Source organism: Heteronotia binoei, chromosome 8 (genome assembly GCF_032191835.1).
Source record: "Heteronotia binoei isolate CCM8104 ecotype False Entrance Well chromosome 8, APGP_CSIRO_Hbin_v1, whole genome shotgun sequence".
Classification (NCBI taxonomy): domain Eukaryota; kingdom Metazoa; phylum Chordata; class Lepidosauria; order Squamata; family Gekkonidae; genus Heteronotia; species Heteronotia binoei.
The window spans coordinates 99,100,070-99,127,915 of record NC_083230.1 but is presented as its reverse complement, the minus strand read 5'-3'; the positions used below and the strand labels follow the sequence as shown (position 1 = coordinate 99,127,915).

At 44.5% G+C, this 27,846-nt stretch overlaps 1 protein-coding gene across 1 annotated transcript in view; it reads right to left on the bottom strand.

Moving 5' to 3' along the window:
• Nucleotides 1-27,846, bottom strand: part of SYT10 (synaptotagmin 10) — an 85,124-nt gene that overhangs the window by 8,259 nt on the left and 49,019 nt on the right. The window contains exons 3-4 of the mRNA XM_060245695.1: nucleotides 21,926-22,490; nucleotides 1,075-1,195 (exon numbers count right to left, since the gene is read on the bottom strand). Coding sequence (XP_060101678.1) covers nucleotides 1,075-1,195; nucleotides 21,926-22,490 — 686 coding nt within the window. The remainder of the gene's footprint in view (nucleotides 1-1,074; nucleotides 1,196-21,925; nucleotides 22,491-27,846) is intronic.

Here is a 27,846-nt window from a genome sequence, read left to right as displayed (position 1 = left end):
GTTAAAAGGTGGCAGGGGCTTGCCGAATATCAGCAAGGTTGCTGGATCATGTGGCCTTCCAAAATCTCTGGGGCTCTAATAATTCATAGGATTGCACCTCAAAGCAGTTTCTTCCATACAGTTGATGTTAACAGTTCAGAACAATGATGATGCAAAAATTTAATTCGGTGAGCTCTTCCCACGCCTCATATTCAGCAGGAGCTCACAGGAGTGCAGCTCCTGAACCTTTCTGAGGGCTCCCCCTCTCCCTCCCCACCTACCTTGTCCATTGAATTGTAGGTGCAGCTGCATAACAATCCCTGGATTAGGAAAACAGGCAGCCAGCCAGCCACCAAGGGCTTTGCCACACCCCCAGCAGCTCTCATTAACCCCTGGAGAAACCCACACCACACTTTCTCCACTTCTTATGTGATTTTGGGCATTGGGTCTTGCTGGCCTTTTGACTGGAAGGGGGCAGCCCAGGAGAGCCCCAGGCGAGTGAGGCCCGCTTGGGCTGGCTGGATCTCTTCTGGCTGGCGGAGGCATATGCTAATGAGTTATGCTAATGAGCTCTGCCACCTATTTTTCTACAAAATGATCCCTGGTTCTTCCCCATTCTCATTTTCCTCACTTGCGTTTCCTCCTTGCTTTGGGCTTTTTTCTTTTCTGCATGTGTTTTACTCCCTCTAGTGGCTGATTTGATATTATATCATTGTATGTCCAGAATAAAAACCTGTAGTCTAAATCTGCAGGGAGATATGCTGGATGTAGAACAAAGTTATATTGAATTGACTGTTTAAGGGAGCAAAATACATGTGGAAAAGACACGTCCCCCCACCCTGAAGCAATAGGGACACACATGTGAGAATGCAGAACAGCCCTTTGCTTATGTTTTGCACTGTGTGTAAGTAAGATTGTATCCACTAGGTGGCACTTCTGTGTAAAGATGTCAGGTTTCTTCAGAGGCAATAAGCCAACTGATGATTTGCTATCCTGTCTCTGACCTCAGCCTCAAGTGCCTTGAATTCCTGGATATAGAATTATTCTCCACAGAAACAGAATCTGGCAGCTAAAGTGAAAAAAACGTAGCCTTACCTGATGAACCTGTGATGTCCATGGCTTTGAGATTTCTGCATTTGATGACAGTGAGTGTCATCCTTCCCGCAGTAGGCAAATAACAAAGAGAGAACATGATCTCCCCCAGATCTATGCTTTCCTGAAAGGAAACAATGTGGGAGAAGGTTTACTGCAGCAGGATTGCACTTGAAACCACCTTGATTTTATAACAATTTCAAGAAGGGGAAACATTTTTGTTTGCAGAATTACTGGTCTCCTTAAAGTGTTTTTGTAACACATGTAGTTTTCATTTTAACATTTTATTTAAATTACACAGTTTAGAATTAAGGCCCAGGATGCAAATAGTCACAGGGTATAAGCAGTTGGTAAAGTTGCTCACATATTATAAGCTGCAAGAGCCCTACCCCCTCAGTCAGTCTGGCCTGAAGCAGGAGAGAGAAGGCCAAAGCTTAACTGAAGGTAGGGCTGGCATGTGGGAGTAGGCGAGGTTGGCGGCTGCATAGGGTGCCACCTTGCTACAGGGGCAGGCACCCCCTCCCCGTCTCTGCTTGCGTTGTCCCTGATTCTCTGCGTCATTCTTTCTCAGCTCTGAGCGATCAGAGCCAAGAAAGAATGCTTGTTCAGAGCCGAGAAAAAATGATGCACCCCTTGCCCAGTGCCCTCTGAACCTGGAGAGGGCTGGGCAAGGTATGTGCTGAGCATTCTTTCTTGGCTCTAAGCAATCAGAGCTGAGAAAGAACACTTCACAAAAGTGCACCGGTGTGATGACATCACTTCCAGGTGACATTATTGCATCCTGCGTGTGCACGAATGGAGATGGGGTGGTGGTGGAGGGTTCTGCCTGAAGCAGCAGAACTGCTAGTGCCAGGGCTAACTGAGAGAAACTGCTAATTTCTTTGTGAGCCCAAGTCAGAGAAAGGATTCCAGAGCAGCAGCAGCTGTAGGGTTTATGTTTATGCTTAATTCAATTAATACCCTGCCCTCCCCGCTGTGGCGAGCTCAGGGTGGCTTACATCAAAATTATAGTATACTATGATCGCAATCATAAAAACAATAAATTCATTAAACAATATAAGTTAAAACAATATACAGTTGGTGCTAACAAATTAGATGTTACTCATATTCTCAGGACCACAGTTATTCCAGAATTCTCCTACGTTTGATCGAAGGCTTGCTGGAAGAGAATGGTCTTACAGGCCTTGCAGAACTGAGCGAGGTCCCACAAGGCCCTAACCTCTTCCGGCAATTGATTTCACCAGGAGGGGGCTGCCACTGAAAAGGCCCGATCCCCGGTGGTTGCCAGGTCCAATCTTCATACTGGCAGGGGGATTGGGAGGGTATTCTGGGAGTGGTTGGGGATGTCATGTGACTTGCATACATCACTTGGAAGTGACATAGCCACACCTGTGACATCAGGGGCGACACTGGTTTTTGGGCAAAACTCTATGGGAAAATCACCCTCAAACCATAGAGTTTTGTCCAAAAACCAGAGAGCCACCCCTCTGTCACTGACACATTTACGTCATTTCCAAGTGATTGCACATGATGTCACCATTTGGGGGGTGGGGAGAATTTCCTCTGGCTGGCCACCAGCGAGCAGGAGCTCATGCAATTGTGGAATCCCCCACCCCACCTGAGGAATGGTAATCCTAAACAGCAGCAAGCACAATTGAAGAGCATACAGGGAAGAAGCAGCCCTTCATTTCTTTAAGTTAATATTTTGGACTTTCTTCTTTCCCTTGTGTTAATGGATACTTTTTGCTCAAATTTGCCTTTCTTCTGATTGCTCTTCCTATCTCTTCAAATGTTGATATGTTCATAGACATCATCATTCAGTTTTATCTTTAATTATAAAGTTGCTCCAACTTGTTAGGTTTATAATAAATGTTTGTTATATTGGAAACCATTTAACAACTTGAATGTTTTTTTCTCTGCACTTTTGAAGCAATTTTACATTTGTTTGCCAAGCCATAAAAGTGCTGTCATTTATTGATTTAAACCACCCCTCCCCCAATTAGAAAGGGTTACACTTTGACAACAGCAGTGGTTTCTGTAGTGCTGGCTGATTTCTCCACTTGATTAAACTGCCATTGCGTTTTCTTTAAACTTTTGATTTATTTACATTTATTGACATTCATTACAGAAATCTCATGGTCAGTGCTTTGAGCCTAAGATCCAAGGGAAACATGAAATGGCTGGGCATCGCGAGCTTTTGTATGCAAGTTGCTTAGTGTGCTGGTCAGCCAATGGGGAAAATAGAGGCTTTGCTCTGTAGTTCCTGTGTGATTGAGCAGGCCTGGCAAAGCAAGCTGTGATGGAGAAGGAAGCAAGAGAGAAAGAAGGAAGGAGATGATAGTGAGCTGCTTGTGGGCCTGAAAAGAGCCCTCTGGCGGCCTGATACGGCCCTCAGGCTGCACATTTGTCATCCCTGTCTTAATGGATCTGTCTTTTGCTTCTGCTGCTTCCCTACCTAACATGCTGCCATTAGACTGCATGGCAGTGTCATCACTGGGCCTTCTGCCCTGTTGCTCAACATTTTGGATGTGGTTTTACAGAGCCATGTTTCTGCTCAAACAGTGGCAGGGGTGGTTTTACACACATCCCCCTCAGAAAAAGGTTAGGCACCCTTCCTCTCACCTGATTATTTCCTACATTTTCTCAGCAAATGTAGATTTGAGAGTGAATGCATTTGCCAAGATGATGTTGTTTCACCCTCAGCCTCTGGCAGAATGTCATCTAGCACAATGGTTCTTCATATGAGACATAAGAGGCATGATTAAAACAACCCCCATGAAGAAATTAAACACTAAGAAAATAATCAAATCACACATACATGCTACAATCTAATACCCAATAGCATTAAAACCGGCATTACAGTGCCAGTAATGTTTCCACCAATTTGGTGATCGATGAACTTCTTCTAAATAAATAATGCTGGAAAAAGATCAATGGAATAAGTGGCAAGATGGAAAGCTTGCCCAGAGATATTTGTGCTGAGAGACAGTTTAGTGTAGTGCAGGGGTGGCCAATGGTAGCTCTCCCGATGTTTTTTGCCTACAACTCCCATCAGCCCAAGCCAGCATGGCCAATGGCTGGGGCTGATGGGAGTTGTAGGCAAAAAAACATCTGGAGAGCTACCGTTGGCCACCCCTGGTGTAGTGGTTATGCGTGTGGACTCTTATCTGAGAGAACCGGGTTTGATTCCCCACTTCTCCACTTGCAGCTACCTAGGGTCAGCCATAGCTCTCGCAGCGTTGTCCTTGAAAGGGCAGCTTCTGTGAGAGTGTTCTCAGCCCCACCCACCTCACAGGGTATTTGTTGTGGGGGAGGAGGATAAAGGAGATTGTGAGCTGCTGAAGGGCGAGATACAAATCCAATATCATCACCACCACCACCATCACCACCATCATCACCATCACCACCACCATCATCACTTTCTTCTTCTTCTTCTTCTTCCTCCTCCTCCTCCTCTGAAAAGGCCCTTCTCCAGCCCTAATACACCAAATGCCTCTTCAAAGAAACAGGGATCAAGGCTTTACCCTCCTTTAGATAGGAATGAGGAGAAATAGGTGAATAACAATGAAACCAGCAGCAAGAAGATTTAGGATGTAGCAAGTTAGTAAATTTGCTGAAAACAATTCATTGTTCAGATTGTGAGAAAATGACCCCTCTTTCACAAACATGGTTGCCAGGGCGCCTGGAGAAGCGAGCTTGCATCCGCCTGGCCAGTGAATGCGAGTAAAACTATCCAGGAACTACATAGGACTCATGTGTACCAACTGCTAATTATACAAGTGCTTGAGACAGACACAGAGTGTCTGCAGACGCACACAGACGTTTCCCCGCTACCGCGTGGAGTCTACCATGGCGAGGAGGAGGCTGCGCCGCCACGGAGCTGTCCAGGCGAACGGTGTTGAAGCGCTAAGCATGGAAGCCACTGTGTTCCGCTAACACCACATGTAGCCATCTTCCTGCCTGGTTGGGCTTCATCCCTTCTTAGTGGGAACCTCACGTACACACCTTGAGTCATTCCTAGCCCGCAAGCAACCTATCTGGTTTATAAATGGATTAATGGCTCCCCTATTGAGCCTGATTGATAAGTAATATCCTGAACAACAACCCTCACCCAGGAGATGATGAGAAAGAGGAAGGATCTCTCCTGCTACCTCCAAGCCCTTTTGTCTACACCGGAATACCTAGGTTCATATCTGATTCCCTATTGTCACCTTCCCAGATAATCCCATCTCATCCCAATCACCCGACCATTCCCATACTGATATCACCGGAGCCGCCCCAGGCCCTGTCGCAACTTGGAGGTTTCCAGGATGCCCAGGATAAAGGTGATGTTCATTGGTTGAAGCATACACCCAATCAGGTGTCGCCATGGACTCACCATTGGTCCAGCCGATGTCCAGCCTTCTTGGTCGTCAGCGGAACCTCCCATCACCACTCCCAGTCACCTCCCATCCCCTCAGGACTAAGGTGACTCTATATAACCTGTGGACTAGCTACCCACGGGTGTGCTCTCTATTCAGCAACCCCCTTATCCCGCTGTATAGATCCATCCCCGATTCCTGATCAGTTTCGGGTCCATCCCCCATTCCCTCATTTGTCGCCATCGGAGTCTTCCTTGGAGTCTGCGAGAGGTAGTATCACCCTGTATGTCCATCCTTATATGTTACCCCTATCGATCTCTCTATATTTCTTTAGACCTGTGTGAATGTGTGATTGTTTTTGTACCTTGTGTGAAAGAACTATTATTCTAAATAAATTACAATTGGTTTTTATTAAATTAGAGTCCAGTTTATTGAGCATTGACTATCTGAATGGTTGAGCCTGGTATACACAGATAACAAAGATTCCTATTGGGCCAGCTGTCTCTCAATCTAATTCCCCAATCTCATTTTGAGAGCAGTTTCCCTAACAAGATGCATGCAGTTAACACATTCAGTGATGACAGAGTACAAGTACTAGGGTTATCAGGCTTGGCTGGGAGCTGAGGGTGGCTAGGACATGGAGGTTGGCTGTCTGTGCTGGTGTGATGTCACTTTCTGGAAAAAAACATAAGTGACATCACAGATCTCTAGGAATCCCCAGAAACTTTAAGGTGATTCCTAGCCAGGACTGATATCACATTTGGCCTTTCCCCAGAACTGACACCTGTCTTCTCTAGGAATCACTGAAAAACTCTATAGTTTTAATGGAAATGATATCAGTCTTCTTTAGGAATTGCTGAACATCCTAGGGATTTACTGTAAAGTCACTTCTGGGGAAAACCAGAGAGTAAAAGGTGAAAGATTTATATAGGACTTTTTGGGTAGAAAAAGCCCAGCAGGAACTCATTTGCATATTAGACCATACCACCTGGTGCCAAGCCAGCCAGAACTGTGTTCCTGTGCATTCCTGCTCAAAAAAAGCCCTGGATTTATATGATTTTAAGAGCAATGAAAAAGCGACATCACCCCTTGGCACACTGGCCATGTTATTATTCTTTTTCCCACTGCTTCTCCAAACGGGAGCAGGAAACAGGAGGATGGAGGACTGGCAACCGTAGCCAGTACTACTTTAGCAAACAGTACATAATGACATGAAATTATCATCAATAAGTTATAAACCTTAAAAATGGTGCAGTTTTGTGGACTACATTCTGAGAAAAATGTCAAGAAAGGACAGGGTAGTGCTTTTTTGCTTTTCTTTTTAAATAGGAATTCCAAGGATCACGTTTGGATGGGACCCCTGGCAGCCGCTCCTGATTGGACTTTGTCCTTTAATTGAATGAAGATGGGCTGTGATTGCTTGGGGGTGGGGGTGGGGGGTGTACATGCACATGCTCAAAAGACAAGAAATGCCAGGAGAGCAATCACAGGATTTTTCTCAGGATTTTTAAAAAGCAAATCTCATCTAAGTGGTCTCTCACATGTAGTTAAAAACAAAAGAGGGGCAAACACTGCATGGTTATTTTGTTTTCCTTTAAAGAGCTCATAGCTCAGCTTCCACACTAGCACTTTGTGGGAGGGGAAGAGTTAAATGCCAACCCTCAGAAATGTACTTTTTTATTTAGGTACTTATGCCCCACTTTTCTCCCTAATGGAGACCAAAAGCTGCTTTCAGCATCATTCTTCCTGCTCCATTTTATCATCACCGCAACAACCCATGAGGTAGGTTAGGCTGAGAAAGACTGATTGGCCCATGATCAGCCATCAAGTGGGGAAGTGGTAGGCTTGCCAATCCCCAGGTCCCAGCGGGGGTTCTCCCGCTTTCCCAGGCTCCTTCCCACTCCCAGTCAGCTGGCCAGCAGGGGAAAGCCCCGCCCCCACAGCCACCATGTGCCTTTCCACCTCTGAAGGCTTGGAAGTTCAGCAACTCATGAGTAGAGACTCCAATCCCTCCCCCTCTTCAGAGTCATCAGAAACGCAGAGGAGGGGGAGGGAAATGTCTGCTGGGCACTTCATTATTCCCTATGGAGATCGATTCCCATAGGGTATAATGGAAAATTGATCTGGGGGTATTTGGGGCTCCAGAGGGGCTGTTATTTGAGGTAGAGGCCCCAAATTTTCAGCAAAGCATCTAATTACACTCATCAAAATGCTCTCCAAGTCTCAAAAAGACTGGACCAGGTGATCCAATTCTATGAGCCCCAAAAGAAGGTGCCCCTATCCATTAATTCTAACATAGGAAAGGCATTTAAAAGGTGTGCGGTTCCTTTAAATGTGATGGGCAGAACTCCTTTTGGAGTTCAATTGTGCTTGTCACAACTTTTCTTATGGCCCCACCTCCAAAGTCTCCTGGGTTGACCCCCAAAGTCCCCAGATATTTCTTGAATTGGACTTGGCAACCCTAGGAAGTGGGGAGTCCAACCTGGTTCTCCTAGATCCTAGTCCAGCATTCTAGCCACTGTTACACCATGCCAGCTCTACTCTTGTCTTAAATAATGGCTGCAATCTCACATACACTAAATAATGCACTTTCAATGCACTTTCCAACTGAATTTTGCCAGCTGACACAGTAAAACCCAGTTGAAAATGCACTGAAAGTGGATTGAAAGTGCATTATTAAGTATGTGTGAGATTGCAGCCAAAATTTCTTTATGTTCTTGTCTTACATATTGGCTAATTTCTCACATGTTGAGTAATGCAGTTTCAATGCACTTTTGCAATTTTTTGCATGTAGATTTTTCTGTTTTGTACAGGGAAATCCAGCTGCAGAGGATTGCTAAAGCACATTGGAAGTGCATTATCCGCATGTGAAATTAATAATTATTTTATGTAAAATAGTGTTACTTAGAGGGGGACAAGGACCAGCAATACATGCTGGACATGTTTTCTAGCTTATGACATTACATACATCATCCATTGAGAACAACAGGCATTAAAATCATTTGACAGCATGAATTTTTGTGATCGTAGCAAATAAAAGCATGCTTTTGGCACAAAATGGCTAATTTGTTATGATGGATTTTGTAAAAAAAAAAAATACACTGCCTGTGGTTTAATATTTGGAAGCTGTTGCCCATGATGTCAGGCCATTGTTGATGTGGCTGCAGTTTACAGGAAGCCTTTCAGAGCAGCTTTGTTTGTGCTATGTAAGTAAAGTGAAACGCACACAAAACCTGTTGGGAGAAGAAGACGGTACTCGAAAAATGGCTGTAAAACAACTGCCAACTGGGAGAACTGCTGTGAAATGGATAGAATAGGCTCATGATGCGCACCAGAGAAACTGGAGGCAACAAAGGCACTTTCACTGCGGTAAAGCAGCACAACTATCCCAGTGATTCATACCAGAACAAAAAGATAAAAAACAGCCAGAAGGCACCTGTTGGCCCATAAGAGAATATGATTTGTAGAAGTGCATCTGCCATGGTTGTTACGTGTTATGAAAATACTGCATATGGAGAGGCACTGTCTATATACACAAAGAGTGTTTGGGTCAGAGCAGCATCTTAGAGACCCAGGTTCCAATCGGCCAAGGAAGTTTGCTGCATGACCTTAGGCCAATCAAACACTTTCAGCCTAACCTACCTCACAAGGTTGTGATGATGATAAAACAGAGAAATGAACATATGAACATGAACATATGAAGCTGCCTTATACTGAATCAGACCCTTGGTCCATCAAAGTCAGTATTGTCTACTCAGACTGGCAGCAGCTCTCCAGGGTCTCAAGCTGAGGTTTTTCATGCCTGTTTGCCTGGGCCCTTTTTTGGAGATGCCAGGGATTGAACCTGGGACCTTCTGCTTACCAAGCAGATGCTCTACCACTGAGCCACCATCCCTCCCCAAATGGAGAATGTTGTAAGTCACACTGGGGCCCTATTGGAGAGAAGAGCAGGCTATAAGGAAGGTATATAAACATGGATGTGTGACAGATAGAAACTGTTTAGGTCCTCTTCACCTGTTAGGATATTTAGGCTGCAATCACACACCCTATATAATGCACTTTCCAACTGGATTTTACTGTGTGAACTGTCAAAATCCAGTTAGAAAGTGCATTGAAAGTGGATTGGAAGTGCATTATTTAGTGTGCATGATTGCAGCCTAAGTGTACCTTAATGATTTTTAAGGGTGAGCATAAAGATGTTGTGTTAGTTTGCCAAAACACAAGTTTGAAATGCATGCTGCACTTATCAGGACACAGAATGCATCTCCCTGCAGAGTGTGAACAGTTTGTGGCAATCCCAAGTTTGTTGTTCTGTAACATGGGAAATGGTCCCAAGAGGCTCCAGGGCTCATATAAATTTTCTAAAAGTTTACCATTGGTGTAGAAAATGTAACCATTGATGGGGAAGTCCAGTTTCCTGATCCCAAGTGTACAGGAGTGGCAATCATTCTATGGTGGAGAGGAAAATGCACACTTGTGCATGCTCTCTTTATCTTTATACTTTCTTTATCAAGAGACTTACATTTTCTTGGCACTGAAAATAGTTTCCAGGACTGAGATCAAGTAAACCATAAGTGTCTGGGCATGGGGCAGGATCTACAGGAGTAAAGGGAGATCTGTTTGGCTGTGGGTACCTGAGACTGTCCTGCAACTGGGATGTGTTACAGATAACAGTTGTGACCAAAAGCCATCAACCACATAAGAGCCAATGTGGTGTAGTGGTCAGAGTGCTGGACTAGGTTATAAGAAAATCCAAACAAGAATTGGATTTTTTGCTTTCTCTGCTCCTGATGTTGCATTTTCCAGACCCTCTCTGTAAGTCTGCAATCCTAGGGGAGGATCCCTGTCTTCACACAACACAGTCTTGGTACAAATCAGGCCTGCACATGCCTGGGATTAAATTTCCAGCATGGAACTCAAAATATACATTTGATTGTGTGGATCCAGGAAGGATCAGGGAAAAAAAAACATGTAACATGCAGTCATGGCTCTTAGTCCACCAAGCAGAAATAGCTGAAATTTATATATAAATTTTAGACCACCCTCCTCCAATACTTGGGGCTCAGGGCTGTGCACAACACTTAAATAAAATTTAAAATAATTTAAAACTAAATGCAATAATCATTCCAAAAAGGGCCTAAAACCCAGTGTTTTTACCTATGCTTATCCAGATGAGAGAGAAGTGTGAAAGAAGAAATTTGTAGCCAAAGAATGTGCATGATGGTTGCAGGAATGGTCACAGAAGTAGCGATGGGCACAAAACTGGGAAAATGCAGTTTGGTTAGTGGTTCGTGGCATGTGTGGTTCACAAACCCAAACTATCACAAACCTTTTTGCGCTACACAAACTGACTCAGTTTGTGATATGTATAACACAACCCCCTCCCCAGTGTGCTAAGGACACCAATTTCACAGGGGAACTCCAGCTGACTCTCCTCTACCTGCCCTCCAAGGTTGGGTAGAATTGAATTTACAGGGTACAAGTTACAGCCCCCTCTTCCAAAAAGGTGTCCCCAGGAAAGTGCTTTCGGGGGAAATAACAGGGCAGGTTCAGAACAGATTCTGTGCAAGCTAGAGACACCAAACACACAGTGGACATCCATCTGATGATCATTTGCTTGCCCTCCAAGTTTGGTGACAATTGGATTTACAGAGTTCAAGTTAGGTCCCCGCAAAGAAGGTGCCCCAATCCTCCATTGTTTCCACTGGAGGAAAAAAACAGCCCCCAAAGCAAGGGCAATAGAAGTTCAGCAGAACAGAATCAAAGTCCCTGAGAATCAATGCAGTAGAAACTGGAGGTGGCAGGGGGGGCATTTCTGCAACCCAAGAAGAACTAGTGCAATGTGTCCAGGAGAACCAGTATGTACTGGCTTGCAGGCTCCAAGTATCAGGTGCCAGAAGTTGGGTAAAACAGATTGGTTTAGTCCAAGGTCAGGGGCCCAGAAGTCAGGAAAAACAGAATCATTCAATCCAAAGTGAGGGGTCCAGAAGTCAGGCAAGGCAGAAATGGTGGCTTAGCATTTATTGTATGCATTGTGTCCACACCTAACAGCCTCTCTTGGATGATTTTATAGCCCCATGCCTAAAGGTCATGCTTGCAACCAGTTTCTCAAAAGCAATTCTGCAACTATTCATCTGTGTTATTAGCAAGTTGAGCTAGGAGGAGTGTACTTTGCCATCTTGTCTGTAGTTATGTTCTCAGCCTTTGTCTGCAGTGCTCTAAAGCTGTAAGTGATGCTGGTGGGCTGGGAGTGACCAACTGAGATTCACCTGCTGAATCAGGGCTGGAGGGTGTTGGTGGCTGTGCACCAGCTGTTGGCCTAACAAGCCTGCAGCTAATTTTCCTGCTGGTCAGCTTCTGTTAACTCAAGGCTGCCTGCCTGAGGCTTCTCTTCTCCTGAGGAGTCCTTGTTATCACTGAGCCCTGACTGACTCATGACACAGTGCCACTATGGCAGTGCAAACCAAACAGGACTAAGCTTAAGCCAGAAAAGTGCTTTGGGAGGAGATGTCAGGCACAGGTTCAAAAGTGCATAGAATGGACCCCATGCAAGCTACACACACCGAACAAGCAGGGTACCTCATCCAGCCATCTGCTCCTCTACAATCTCTCCAAATTGGGGGTGGAATACATTTCTGAGGTTACAGGCCTTCAAAAAATGTCTCCCCAATGCTCTCTCTGGAAAAGACTGTTGCAGTTACGGGAATCTATGGAACAGCTCAAGAACAAGCCAGGGACACCAAACTCTTAGCGCAACTAAACCTGGGCAACCCCCCCCCCCTCCAATTCAGACCCTGGAAACAAGGCAAGCATTCCCCCTATGGTCACAGTCTCCCAAGTCTCCAAAGGCAGGTTCTGAAGGACAGAAAAGGCAAATATATAAGTTATGTGCTCTCCTACCCCACTTTTAACAAGTTCCCTGCCTGTCTGTGTAACTGTGAACAGCCAATAGAAGAAAGGCTGTGAAGCTGAGCAGAGCATATATATAGCATTCTGATCCCACAGAACAGGATGGGAACTCTGTTATTGGCAGCCAGCAGTGCCTATTAAGCTTTGGAGGTCTCCTGTTGGTGTTTCCAAGGTTGGAGATCCTGTCCCATCTGTTGCTTTGGAGTTTTGTAAATGGTTTGAGTGGATACATCCTGTCTGGAAATGTCATTCACAAGCTGCTATGAGCTTTTCACAAACAGCACCCAAATTCATGAAATGCCCTTCCACAAACATTGGTTCGCAAACCATGAACTGTCCAAAATTCATGATGAGCTTTAGTTCATGAGCTGATGTGTGCCAATCCCTACACAGCAGTACAAAGAATGGAACAAGCAGGTGCTTTGATGACATTAGAAGTCCCTGGCGGCAAAGCTGACCTAAAATATTTGCCACTTAGGAAAGACAACGTGGCTAGATTGGACATTGTCTGGGGTGCAATTTCTTGCAAAGATTTCATTGCCCTCACAGTTGTTCCTTTACATAGAGAACCAACCAAACTCAGAGTTACTGGTTTAGTTCAGACAAGCTCTGTCAACACAATTTATTAAGTGTTGTTAGTTTGTGAAACCAGGGTTTGGCTTGTAGACGATTGTTCAGATCCTGGTTTGCCTCATAACATGTTGACATCATCAGGGCTTTTTTTGCAACACAAACTCCTTTGCCTATTTTGCTACACCCTCCTGATGTAGCCAATCCTCCAAAAGCTTACAGCAGGTCCTATAAGAAGAGCCCTGTAAGCTCCTGGAGGATTGGCTACATCAGGGGGGTGTAGCCGAATATGCAAAGGAGTTCCTGCTACAAAAAAGCCCCGGACATCATCACTTTGGTCTTCCCCCTGCTTACCCTGCAGAAACCCAGCATGTGTATCCTGTCTTCATTGAACACATGACCACACATGAAGCTGCTGTACTGAGATAAACCAATGGTCATATTGTCAACTGTAACTGGCAGTAGCTCTCTAGGATTTCAGGTAGAGGTTCTTTCATGTCACCTACTAACTGACAGTGTTCCCTCTAAGCTTTTAGTGTGAGCTAGCTCACAGTGTTTTAGCCTCTGGCTCTAAGGTTGCCAAGTCCCCTGTGGCCTCTGCTCTAGCAATTTGGGAGTTACTAGAATTACTAGAGTGTCCAAATTACTAGAGCATCCAAGAAAACCATAGAGTTTCCCCAAAAATGCCTAGAGCGGCCGGTGCAATGATATCACTTCCAGGTTATGTCATTGTGCCGGTGACATTGGGGGAGGTTCCCCCTGCCTGGCCCAGGGGCTTGGCAGCGCTATCTGGCGCACACATTTTTGCCTTAACTCAGGAAAAACAGCATTGGAGCAAACTAATTTATGCAGTGCCTCACAGCTTTAATGCCAGTAGCTCACAAAGTAGAATTTTTGCTCACAACACTTCATAGTTTGGAGGGAGTATTGCTACCTGATCCTTTTAAGTGGAGATGCTGTTGATTGAACATGAGACTTTCTGCATGCATATCAGCTTCTTTACCACTGAGCCAGGCCCCTATCCCATTGTAGAAAGTCTGGTAGTACTGGGGGAACAAGCTAGGATATCCATGTGGATTTATTATGCAGTTAAGAGTTAGTGTTAATAAACCATCTTCAACTGAAGCAATTTTTTCAGATTCTGGTTTGATAGGTCCTAATGAGCCATAGTTATTGGAGTTGCCTGCATTCAAGCTGTCATGCTAACCATGGCTTTGTATGATATTCAAAATGAGGCAGTGAGGGAAAATGCTCAGTTTGTGTGCCCTCCCTCTTCCAATTTAAGGGGGCCCACCAAAGATGCCACGCCAAAGTTTGCTAAAATCCCAGAGCGACCAATGCACAGAGATGTCTGTACTGATATAATCAAAACTAGTTTAATTTTTGCTTTACTGCATGAAGAACTTTTCCAGCTGAATGGCTTGATCTCTCCAATCTCTCTCTCTCTGTGTTTTTTAAATAAACTGGCAGGGTTAGGTTTTAAAATTCTAAAACAGCAGTTCATTAACACCAAATCAAGATTCCGCAACAGTAAGCCACATGACCTAATTGGCTTTGTGTGTCTCATAGTGCTGAAGGGACTTGTACTAATGTCAGGAACTAAAAACAGCAATAACATCAGGGAGAGAACCGCCCCCTAAGGCACACCACATATGGCTGGTGTCGAACTCACCCTTTTTGCGCAAAGTTATCAAGAGGGCTGTGGCAACACAACTACAGGGGTTTTTGGATGACACTTCCACATTAGACCCATTTCAGTCCGGCTTTCACCTAGGCCAAAGGATGGAGATGGTACTGGTTGCCCTCATAGATGATCTCTTGAGACATCTGGAACGAGGCAGATAGGCAGTGCTATTGCTATTAGATCTGTTGGCTGCTTTTGATACAGTTGATCACCAGCTACTGTCTCACTGCCTATCTGACATGGGGACACAAGGGTCTGCCCTTCAGTGGCTTACCTCTTTTCTCCAAGGCTGGGGACAAAGGGTGGCTATAGGGGAGCAATCATCCCAGAGGTGGTATACCTCAGAGGGCGGTTTTCTCCCCGATATTATTTTACATCTACATGCGCCCCCTTGCCCAGATTGTCTGAAGATTTGGGCTGGGCTGCCATCAGTATGGAGATGACACCCAGCTTTATCTATTGATGGGAGGCCAGTCCGGCTGCACCCCAGAAAACCTGGACCTGGCATTGCAAGCTGTAGTGAAATGCCTCAGGCAGAGTCGACTGAAATTGAATTCAGCAAAGACAGAGGTTCTGTGCCTAAGCTCTGATGGTCTGGGAATGGAGATCCTTTTACCGACCTTTGATGGGGTGCCTTTAGTGCCAGCTTTTAGGGTCAAGAGTCTAGGGGTGCTCCTGGAGCCTTCATTAACTATGGAGTCCCAGGTGGCAGCCACTGCCAAATCTGTATTTTATCATCTTAGGCGGATAAGGCAGCTGATCACATACCTAGAACGTGGCGACTTGGCAACAGTGATCCATGTGACGGTCACCTCGAGAATAGACTACTGTAACACCCTCTACATGGGGCTGCTCTTGATGCAAATTCGGAAGCTGCAACAAGCAGCCAGGTTGCTAATGGAGCTACCTCTATGGAAGCTAGGGTTGCCAAGTCCAATTCAAGAAATATCTGGGGACTTTGGGGGTGGAGCCAGGAGACTTTGGGGGTGGAGCCAAGATCAAGGCTGTGACAAGCATAATTGAACTCGAAGGGAGTTCTGGCCATCACATTAAAAGGGACGGCACACCTTTTCAATTCCTTCCTTCCATAGGAAATAATGAAGGATAGAGGCACCTTCTTTTGTGGCTCGGACCCCCTGGTCCAATCTTTTTGAAACTTGGGAGGTACTTTGGGGAGAGGCACTAGATGTTATACTGAGAATTTGGTGCCTCTACCCCAAAAAACAGTTCCCCCAGAGCTCCAGATACCCACGGATCAATTCTCCATGATTTTCTATGGGAATAAATCTCCATAGGGAATAACAGAGTTCACAGCAGACGTTTCCCTCCCCTCCCCCTGCTTTCTGATGACCCTGAAGAGGGGGAAGGCATCCAAACCCTGTCCCTACCTGGGGATTGGCAACCCTAATGGAAGCACATTCAATCTGCGCTGGAATAATTGTATTGGTTGCCTCCTTCACTTCAAGGTGCTGGTTATGATCTTTAAAGCCCTATATGGCTTGGTACCTGTTTGCCTCCAGGACCACCTTTCCCCATATGAGCCTCAGAGAGCACTTCGATCAATTTCACAAAATCTTCTCATGAACCCTGGGCCAAAAGAAGCTCAGCTGACCACCACTAGAGCTAGAGCCTTTTTGGTGGCAGCCCCTGCCCTGTGGAATGCCCTCCCCCAAAACATCAGGGCCCTGCGGGACTTGCCACAATTCCGCAGGGCCTGCAAGACAGAATTGTGTAGGCTGGTATTTAACGTCGAATGGGGAGGGGACCACTATTTCACCATCCCACAGCATTGGTATTTGAACTCATCCCAATATAAATGTACAGTGCCAAACAACATCTAACAATATGTAGTGCTCAATAAGAACTAACCATGCCATCTTGGATTCTAAGGAATGAAATTGAAACTGAATGGAATGTTTTAAATTGTATGAAATGTTTTAAATGGTTTTATTTTAGCTCTATGTTGTTTTAATTGTTGTTAGCTGCCCTGAGCCCATCAGTGGAGGGTGGGATACAAATGTAATAAAATAAACAAACAAATAAATAAATAATTAGTTGCATGTGTATTAGCAAGACTCAGCCAATGGCACCCTACAATACCAGACTCTTCCTCAAGAAAAAATGCTTGCCAGCCCTCGAGGCTGCCTTGAAACTCTAGGACCATTCTGTGTAGTAAAGTAAAATAAAAAAAGGTAAAGATAGTCCCCTGTGCAAGCACCAGTCGTTTCCAACTCTGGGGTGATGTTGCAGCACAACATTTTCACAGCAGACCTTTTTACAGGGTGGTTTGGCATTGCCTTCCCCAGTCATCTACACTTTCCCCCAGTAAGCTGGGTATTCATTTTACCGACCTCGGCTACCTTGAGCCAGCTACCTGAAAACCCAGCTGCCTCCGGGATAGAACTCAGGTTGTGAGCAGAGAGCTCGGACTGCAGTCCTCTCCTTTCTGCATACTAGTGGGCCTTTATTATGTATTTCAACAACCCTTGCCTGGCATACTAAAGACTTATGTGTGTTAAACGCTGTCAAGCACATTGTGAGTTATGGCAACCCTATGATTCAATGATATTCAAAACATCCTATTGTCAACAGTCTTTGGTCAGGTCTTACAAACCGAGAATCATGGCTTCCTTGATTGAGTCAATCCAACTAATCTTGGGTCTTCTTTTCCTGTTGCTTTCAACTTTTCCTAGCGTTGTTGGCTTTTCCAGTGACTCCTGTTTTTGTATAATGTGACCAAACTATGATAGCCTTAGTTCAGTCATTGTAGTTTCTAGGGAGAGTTAAAGGTAAAGGCTTATGTGTCCTCACATCACAAGTCACATGAAAGTCCATGAATTCTGAAAATGTTGCAAATTCTTGTATTTTTCAGACATAGTTCAACAGTTGTGCACTTATACAATGCTTTGTACAATAATGCATAGTTTGGAACAGGATATATACATGATAGGGTTGCCAGGTCCAACTCAGGAAATATCTGGGATCTTTGGGGGTGGAGCTGGGAGATTTTCCCATTCCAAATAAATAAATAAAAATACAACAGCGGTGTTCCCCTGAATACAGTCTTTATTTCCTCATCCTCTTTTTGCCTTTTTTGTTCCCTGGCAGCTGCATGTCCACTAAATGAAAGTGAACACATGCACACTCACAAAGCAGCCAAAATAAACAGTTTGCATGCCCCTGGTGCAACGGTATAGATAGCTTTACTCACAAGAGTTGCTGAACATAACTATCTACTGTATTTCAGCCAACTTAAGGAGAGAGAGATCTAAGGGGTGGAGTTTTCTTCTATCCCATAATTAAGTTCTAGTTAACTCTTTTTTTATTGTTCAGTTGCATAGTTGAGTTCGACTCTTTGCAACCCCATGAACAAAGTCATGCCAGGTCCTCCTGTCTTTCACCATCCTCCAAAGTCTTCTCAAAAGCTAACTCTTTACTATCCGTTTTACTATGCAAACAACTATTGAAAGAATGCAAAAGCAACAGAAGGGCTGTGCTCTCTCACTTCCGCTCTCACATATGTGACTCCGCCTGCTCACCCCACCCCCTTGTAGCTCCAGTCTCACTGAGATTTAAAGGCACACATATACACCTTCCAAAAATGCCATTTGCACGCTTCTAAACTTGCCTGAGACCTAAAGGCACATTGCGGCTGTTGTGGCAAGGCTGCTCCCTACCAGGCAGCTAACTGGTGGCAAAGAGGAGCCTACAAAACTGGGGGATCCCACACCAGGACCTGTGGACTGGCAAGCCTAATACATGAATATATGAAGCTGCTTTTACATTGGCAGCTCTTTTCTGAGATCTCACCTAGAGGCTTTATACCTGATCATTTTAACTGGAGATACGGAAGACTGAGTAGGCCTTTAAACCTTCTGGGACCTTCTGAATGCAATCAGATGTTCTACTACTGAGCTATTACCTTTCCTCAGGCTAGCATTTTTATTATCACTCTATTGTTTGGACAGTGATCAAGGACCAGATATGTATTTTGCCACTAAACTGACCCTTGCACAAATTCTCAAGTTCCATCATCATGCTGACAGCCTCTAGCAAACTGTGCAATGGCTCTAGTGTCAGATCGAAGAAACATGGCTTCAAATCCTTTCTTGCCATGAACTTCACTGTCTCTGGCTTGGAACTATTTCTAAGTACCAAAGGCCACCAGAGACCTGTTGGAACTTGTGAAGATGAGATTATACCTAAATTTAATCTAATCAAATCCTTTGCAGGAACCCTGTGGGTAACTCTGTGTCAAGAACCTGCACTGCAGCCAGGCTCTAACTACACAGTGTTGCAGAAAATGGATTGTGCTGACTTCACATTGAGTTAGACCGGGGTGGAATTCTAGCAGGAGCTCCTTTGCATATTAGGCCACACACCCCTGATGTAGCCAATCCTCCAAAAGCTTACAAGGCTCTTTTTGTAAGCTCTTGGAGGACTGACTACATCAGTGGTATGAGGCCTAATATGCAAAGGAGCTCCTGCTAGAATTCCACCCCTGAGTCAGACCATTAGTCTCTAATAGTTAATGTTACCCACTCTGGTTGGTAGCAGCTCTCCAACATTTCAAGCTGAAGTCTTTCAAATCACCTTATCCCTGATCTGCTTAAATGGAGAAGCCGGGGGGTGTATCTTGGACCTTCTGCATGCCAAGCAGATGCTTTACTGCTGAGCTATGATTTGTCCCCATAATTTCTAATAGGGAGACAGCTTTAAGTGCATAGTAGAGATGGGCAAATCCCTTTTGTCTTGCTTTCTGATGGACCTTAGCAAATCAACCTAAATTTCTCGTTGCTTAAAGAAACCAGAAAATATTTTGGTCTTTTCTGAGTCCAGACTAAAATTCAGACTTTGCCATGCTCCCAGTGACAGAATCAGAAGCACAACAGGGTCTGAATACCTTTCCCAAGCATGGTGCATCCCTCTCTGAAGTTTCCCTTATTCCCTGCCTCTCTAAGCATCTGGGCCCTTAGCACTGAATCAAATGCCTTGAAAAATAAGGTATTCTAAGCTTCCTCATATGTGGTACCAGGGGTCGTTTTGTAGAAAAATAGGTGGTGGAGCTCATTCAGGGATATACAGCTGCACCTACTATTTAATGGACAAGGTGGGAAGGAGGAGGGGGAACCCTCAGAAAGGTTCAGGAGCTGTGCTCCTGTGAGCTCCTGCTGAATCTGAGGCCTGTGTGAGATATTGCTGAGCATGAACACAACAGCTTCCCAAGTGGGACATGTAGTTTCCAGAGTGCATCATATCCATGAAGGACTCAGACACCCCAGAACATTTTGTTTACCATGCTCCTGTGAGACTGCTGTCGTGGAGCACCTGAGACTCATTGGGTTGATATTCCTAGAACATCTGGAGAAACAGTTCATAATGCAGCCAAACATTGTAATCTGGCAAACTGGAATCCAGAGTTAGGTAAATGCAAACTCTGATGACATAACTTGACAGAATAGGCAGATGAGAGAAAGGCATTCCAGGGCAGATAGGTGGAACTGGGGGCTTCAATCCTCCCCCTGCCTGAGTTTTTGCTTCTGAAATTATTTCCCACTCAGTCGTTCTTCTGAAAGGGCTTATGTCTGACGTTGGAGTTCCAACATTTGGGAAAAGTGACTAGGCAGAAGTTGTTTCTGGGGGAAAAAAAACTTATGCAAGAAAAGAGGTCAGCATCCTCCCTCCTTTTAGAGAAGCTGTGGCTCAGTGGGAGAATATCTGTTTGGCTTGCAGAATGTCCCAGGTTCAATCTCTGCATCTCCAGTTAAAAAAGACTAGGCAGTAGGAGATGTGGAAGACCTCTGCCTGAGACTCTGGAGAGCTACTGCCTGTCTGAGTACAGAACACTGATCTCGGTGGACTAGCGGTCTGATTCAGTATAACACAGCTTCATGCGTGTTCATGGATCCATATCTCCCACCTCTGACCCACCTTTCATAGAAGTCCAGTGTGGTGACCCAGTTCTAGCATACAAATAGGCCACCTTCAGATCTTGTGATTTCTGTGTTTTCTTTCATAAAATTATTTCCTTAAACATTTATTCTTTGAAATTACCTGTTAGTGTGCGGATCCCTGTGTGACTAACATAACATTAGCTATTCACCAAACCAATCCAAATTTTGATTACAGTAAGGATATTTTAAATTTTCCCTGAACCTTAAGTGTATGTATTCCTGTAATTCCACACCTGCCTAACCTCATTTGACAATGTCTTTTACAACTTGCTTCTGGGCAGCCAGGAGATAACCACAGGTCATTTTGGGGGGGATGAGAAAGACAGGGAATAAATGGTAGGGATAAGTTGACCATTTTTGAATGAGGAAGAGAGAGCCAGAGGTCCCATGTGTGTCTTTATTGGGAAGGGCACATTTTTATATGATTTGGAATAGGGTGAAGTGAGAAAAGCTCTATTTCCATCTGTCATGGTGGTGGAAAGTGCAGTCAAGTCACAGCTGACTTATGGCAACCCTGCAGAGTTTTCAAGGCAAGAGACATTCAGAGGTAGTTTACTGTTCCTGCCTCCATGGCACAACCCTGGTAGTCCTTGGTGGTCTCTCATCCAGGTATTAGCCAGGGCCAATCCTGCTTAGCTTCCAAGATCTGATGGGCTATTCAGGTCAGGGCTCCACGTGGCATCCGCTATTCAGTTAAATACATTTCTCCTTTTTTCTACAGGGACATTATAATTATAGGAAAGAAAATAAAATCTGCAGTCAGGAGTATGCTGCTCAACTGCATACATGTTTATTTATTTAGATATTTATATCCTGCTTTTATTCCCAACAGGAACCCAGAACAGCTTACAACATTATTTTCCTTCTTCTGTTTTATCCACACAACAGCCCTGTGAGTTAGAAGAAGAAGATATTGGATTTATATCCTGCCATATACTCTGAATCTCAGAGCCGTCACAATCTCCTTTACCTGCCCCCCCTCCCACAACAGACACCCTGTGAGGTAGGTGGGGTGAGAGAACTTTTCCAGCAGCTGTCCTTTCAAGGGCAACTCCTATGAAAACTATGACTGACCCAAGGCAGTTCCAGCAGGTGCAAATGGAGGAGTGGAGAATCGAACCAGGTTCTCCCAGATAAGAGTCTGCACATGTAACCACTATACCAAACTGGCTCTCGAGAGATGGTCTGACAGAGAGATTGTCTGGCCAAAGATCACTGAGCAATCTTCCATGGATGACTGAGGATTAAGTGAGTGTCCCAGATCCTTTTCCAACACTTGAACCACTATAGCACCAAGTGTATTGGTGGTTCCACCGAGTATAGAGGAGACAAGGACATATAATAATGTGACATTTTAAAGACCCAGTACTACTTACTGTAGTGGCACAGTGGATGTCTTTCCATACTGTGGCTTCTCTGGAGAGATCAGAGACTTCAAAAAAATTATCCAGAATAACTTCCCCAATCATATCGTGCCTAGAAAATCTGTCAAAATCATACACACTGAAATGCAGTTTCCTGTTGCAAAGCTGATCATAGGCTACAGGAAACTGAAAGGTTTCATCAAAAACAGGATTCAAGGTCTTTCTGTGCACCCGTGTTTGATACTTCTTTTTCCTGTCTGGAAGAAGGTAAATTTTCACATAGGGATCTGAAGTACCTGTAAAGTCTTTCGCAGGTAGATCCAAGGCTTTGACAATGTTAACAACCAGCAGTTCATTCTCATAATCATATTTAAGGGTGAAATTAAGTTTCCCACAGATTTTCACATCTTCTTTCTTGCCTTCTGAATCCACAGATTTCTGTTTGTAAAGTTCAGGTTTTATCCTCCCAATGCTGGTAGTTGTCTCCCCCCGCTGTAAAATTGGATCTGTTCCCATATTAAAATCAACGCTGGACACTTGCATTTGCCTTGGCAAGTGTCTCCGGAAAGAATTGTGCCTGCATACACAAAAACAAGAACTTGGATTAGCTCAAAACAAGGCTAAAATGGGGGAGGGGGAGTAAATTACAGTTCGTATTTAACAAGTTTCCATTATAATTCTCTGGAGAGAGAAATAACTAGACAATGATGCAGGATAAAAGGAAATAGGCAATGTGGAAGAAACTTCAGAGCAGTTGTAAAAAAAATTACAAAAGGTTTTTAGGCAAATCTGGTAAAGACAGGCTGAGGGGAATAGGCACATCTAACCTGTGGAAAAGATAGATTTGAGTTCAGTAGCCCCTTAAAGACCACCTAGATTTTTGGGGCATAATCTTTTGGGAGTCAAAGTTTCCTTTATCAGAAGGTATCTCCCCAAAAACGTTGTTGGTTTCTAAGATGCTACTGGACTTGAATCCAGATGTTCTAGCGCAGACCGATATGGTTACCATCTGAAACTCTCTGCAGAAAAGAGAATGCTCATGAACCCATTAAGGTGCCTTCTACTGAGTCAAACTACTGGCCTATCAAGGTCAGTACTGTCTGCTCTGACTTGCAGAAACACTCCTGGGTCTCTGGTAGAGGTCTTTCAGACTGTGAGATTGGAGATGCCTGGATATGAACCTTTACCGTTTCCATGCAAAGCTGCTGTTGAGCCACAGCCTCCTAGACTGTTTTCAAAGTATGGCGGCCAACAAAGAACAGAAATTGGACATCACAAGAAAGAGTCACATGACCTCTAGAATCAGAGGTTATTCCAATCGGGAAAAGTCAATCCACCACTTGAAGATGCTTAAATTGCGGGACGATTTATTTTATTTTCACCAGAAACTCTATAGTAAACCTGGAAGTGATGTCACAGTACCCACAATGCTGGGATTTAATTTTTTTCTTTTATCACCACTCAAGCCAGCAGTGGGCAACCTGGCTTCAAATGATTCATTTAATTGTTTGATACAAATTTTATTTAAAACATTTTGGTCCTTTCCCCTTTGGATCATAATTTTTAAGACAAGTTCACATCATCTACTAAAATCAAGTGAGAGTGGCTTTAACCACAAATAAGCAGCAACAAAGAACAAGAGAACAGACGATGAAGGGAGAGAGCAGATGATTATCTCCAAAGACCTATGGGGAAAAAAAGACTCTTCACCTGGCTCCTAACCTTCAAAAGAACAGGTGCCATATGAACAGATGCAGGATAGGAATTTCACAGGCAAGGGATTGCAACAGAAATAGCACAGTCTCTGGTAGCCCCAGTCTTGTTTCCGAAGGACTAGGGTACACATCTGCTGAAGATCTTAATAATCAGCCAGGTTTTTATTTGTCTATTTAAAATAGTTTTAAGCTGCCTTTCCACCAGAGCCGGATCTAGGGGAGGGCAAGAGGGGATGCCTGCCCCTGGCGCCATCGGGGGGGGGGGGCGCCAAATTGTGTGCACAGACCCAGGGAGGAGAAAGTCAGGGCATCCTGGTGGTGGTTGCACTGCCCTAGGAACTGAGGAGGGCGCCGCTGTGTGTGCACAGACCGGGGAGGAGAAAGCGAGGGAATCCCCCCTTTCTCCTCCATGGGTCTGTGTGCATTGCTGGCAGTGTAGTGGCACCTTAAGACAAACAAAGTTTTTTTTCTGTCTGCGTGTAAAATAAATCAGATTCAGAGTTGGAGTTCATTTTGCAGTTTGTTTAAATACTGGATTTTGGGAAGTGGCTTTGGCTGGATGGCTGGAGGCAGCTGGAAATCTGTCTGAGAGGTCCTAAAGCTCCTCCTCTCTCCTTCAAGCAGCGTTCCGAAACCTCCCTACAACCCCGTGTCTGTGCACACTCAGTCCTCCCCCCGCGGTATGCCTGGCTGGCTGGCTGTTGGGTCTCCATCCTGTGGCGGCTCCCAGGTAGTAGAAAGATCCCCCCCCCAGCCTCTGCAAAAGGCGGAGGGAGGAGCAAGCCAGTTGCCCTTGGATGGGCCAAGGAGGCAGTGCCAGACACCTGCACGCTCTCAACCAGCCATGGGGTAAGGCAGCCTTGTGGCTTTGGAGGGGGGACAGCTGGGGGGCAGGGGGGGGCAGAAGCTGGCAATCACCTCGGATGCGGGTTGGGCAGCATTCACAAGACAACTTCAAAACAAAATCCTCTAAACCCATTGGTCACCAGAATCAAAAGAAAACAAAAATTCCTGTTGATTGTGGCCCTCAAAACATAGTATGGAAATCAAGATTATGCTTACATGAGAAACTGAATTAAATGAATGTTTTTAATAGATGGCTATGTCTGCTCTATATGAACTGTAATATAAAGCTGCCTCATATCAAGGCAGACCATAGTCAGTATTGTCTACTCTGACTAACAGCAGCTCTCCAATACCTCCGGCAGCAGCAGGTCTTTCCCAACACTTTCTCTTGGGGAGGGGGGAGTCAATGTCTGGCATGTGAATTTTCTAGTGGAGGGAGGAAAGACCAGTCCACAAAGCAAGAGAAAATATTCTGCATTTATAGACTGCAGTCCCTGATAATTTTTTCTAAGTGACTTTGTGAATCATTTAGCACAGTGCAACTCTATTGCCTGTATGGAAAATGGTTGGTTGCATTTTCTTCTGAATCACATCAGATCCAAAGGCAGCACCATGCTAAAGCATCCTCTGACGGTACATGGTAAAAGCCAGAACGGGCCGGAACAGCCCGGAACGGGGATCAAACAATGTAGACTGTTACAAAAAAACACTGGGATGCATGACAGACACTTGGGAACAATATTCTAGAAAAGAAAAAGCGGAACCCATAAGTTCTTATAACCCCGTTCTGGGCCAAAATGCCTCTGAAACACCCTGAAACTGGCTGGAACGGGCATCAAACAACCTGGGCTGCCACAAAAAACACTAGGATGCATCACAGACACTCCAGAACAATATTCTAGAATAGAAAAAGTGGAACTCACACATCCTTATTACCCCATTCCAGGCCAAAATGCCTCTGGAACAGGCCCGAATGGACATCAAACAACCTAGGTTTCCACAAAAAACACTGGGATGCATCACTGAAGAACAAGATTCCAGAAAAGAAAAACTGGAACTCAGACATCTTTATGAGCCCATTCCAGGACAAAATGCCTCCAGAACACCCCAGAACAGGCCTGTTTCATGCCTGTTCCGGCCCATTCCGAGATGTTCTGGAAGATGTTCTGGAGCCTGGAATGGGCTCATAAAGGTGTTTGAGTTCCAGTTTTTCTTTTCTGGAATCTTGTTCTTCAGTGATGCATCCCAGTGTTTTTTGTGGAAACCCAGGTTGTTTGATACCGGTTCCAGCCAGTTCCAGGGTGTTCTGGAGACATTTTGGCCCGGAACAGGGTAATAAGGATGTGTGAGTTCCGCTTTTTCTGTTCTAGAATATTGTTCTCAAGTGTCTGTGATGCATCTCAGTGTTTTCTGTGGCAGCTAACATTTGTTTGATGCCCGTTTTGGGCTGTTCCGGCCCGTTCCGGCTTTTACCCTGTCCCTCATCTGACAGGCAATTTCTTTGCAAAGGTCCCATTGAAGGAACTGCCTTGCCCAAACAGAAGAATACTCCCTCTAAGCTGTGGAGTCTTGTGAGCAAAACTTCTACTTCGTGAACTAGTGGCAATAAAATGGTGAACTACTGCATAAATTAGTTTGCTCTGGGGCCATTTTTCCTGAGCTAGCACAAAAATGTGTGAGCTGGAGGCTAAAAAACTGTGAGCTAGCTCACACAAACTCAGCTTGGAGGGAACACGTTACATAACTGAAGCAAAGAATGAGCTTTTCTACAGCTTTTTCTACAGTGGTGTAATTACATAGTCCGGTGCATACTTAGAAGGATAAGTAGCACTACATTAATTTATTGGTTGATTGATTGCTTCAACTTAATGAATCACCCTATCCCAGCTAGTGCCAAGCTCTGGGCAATGTACAACAATAGATAACAAATATATACATTTAGAATTGATACAGTTATTCCATCGTCACTGAAAAAGTCAAAGAACAAATAATTCATTAGTTTGTTGTTTCATTTCCTCTGGAGTTGTTTATTATACATCTATATTAAAAAAATATTATATAGCTATATTTAAGAAATTGATCATATTACCTTTTATTCTTTTTACCATATTACCTTTTATTCTTTTTGTATTTTAAGTTGAATGCACCGGGGAAGTCATAAAAAGGGGGGGAGGGAGATGGGAAATGTGATGCAATATGTCTGATGTTTATTTTTGGAGGATTATTGATTAATGTTGCTGAATAATAAAAAATTGTTTTACCTAAAAAAAAGAAATTGATCATATACGTACTGTATATACAAAGAAAAAAATATAAGGGGCGCCATTTTTTACTTTTGCCCTTTCTCAAAAAATATGTAGATCTGGCCCTGCTTTCCACCCAATTTAAGGTTCCCAAGGCAGCAAAAAATAAAACCATAAGATAGTATGTCTGTCTGTCTATCTACAGGACTTTTATCCTGCCCTACCCTGTAAGTCGGCTCAGGGTGGCTTGCAACATATTATCCAACAATAAAACCATACATTAATTAAACAGGACAGTTCATTAAAAGATTTACTCAGCAATTTAAACTTTAGTCAATTTAAATATTTACTGGCAGCTCAGTTAATAGTTTCTTCTTCTTCTTCCACTGTCTGCTGAGCTCATGCTTAATACCCTAACCTTAAACTTGACTAGGTATTCAACTGACTACCAATGCAGCTGGTGCAGCATAAGCTGTATGTGCACCTGCTCAAATGTCCTAGTCAGCAGGTGTGCTGCCACATTTTGTTCCAGCTGGAGCTTCCAGGTCAAGGTCAAGGGTAGACCCGTGTAGAGTGAGTTACAGTAATCAAGCCTGGAAGTGACTAGAGTGTGTAGCACTGTTGCCAAGAAACTGGAGGCAACAAGTTTACTGACCAGCTGAAGATTATAAAAGGCTGATCTGGCAACATTAGTGACTTGGGCCTCCATGGACTCCTCACTGTTGGCGCTGGTGTCAATGGTGTCCCATCAAAGGTAGGGAGTCAGATTCCTGAGCCCATCCATCCATGACTCAGGAATAGAACCTCTAGCTGGATTACGTTTCAGCCAGCTCTATTGTAACCATTCATCCACAGCCTCCAACACCCTAGCCAAGGCATCCAGGGCAAAGTCCATCAGCAGATATAGCTGATGTCATCAGCGTACTGGTGACAACCGTCCCAAGCCCCCAGATAAAATGGGCAAGGGAGTGCAAATATATATTAAATAACATCATGGACAGAAGTGCCCCTTGCAGGACACCACATACCATAGAGTACTCTGGGGAAACCCTCTCCCCAAGTGCCACCCCCTGTCCCCGACCATAGAGGAAGGAGGACAACCACTTTAAGGCTGTTCCCTGAATTACCA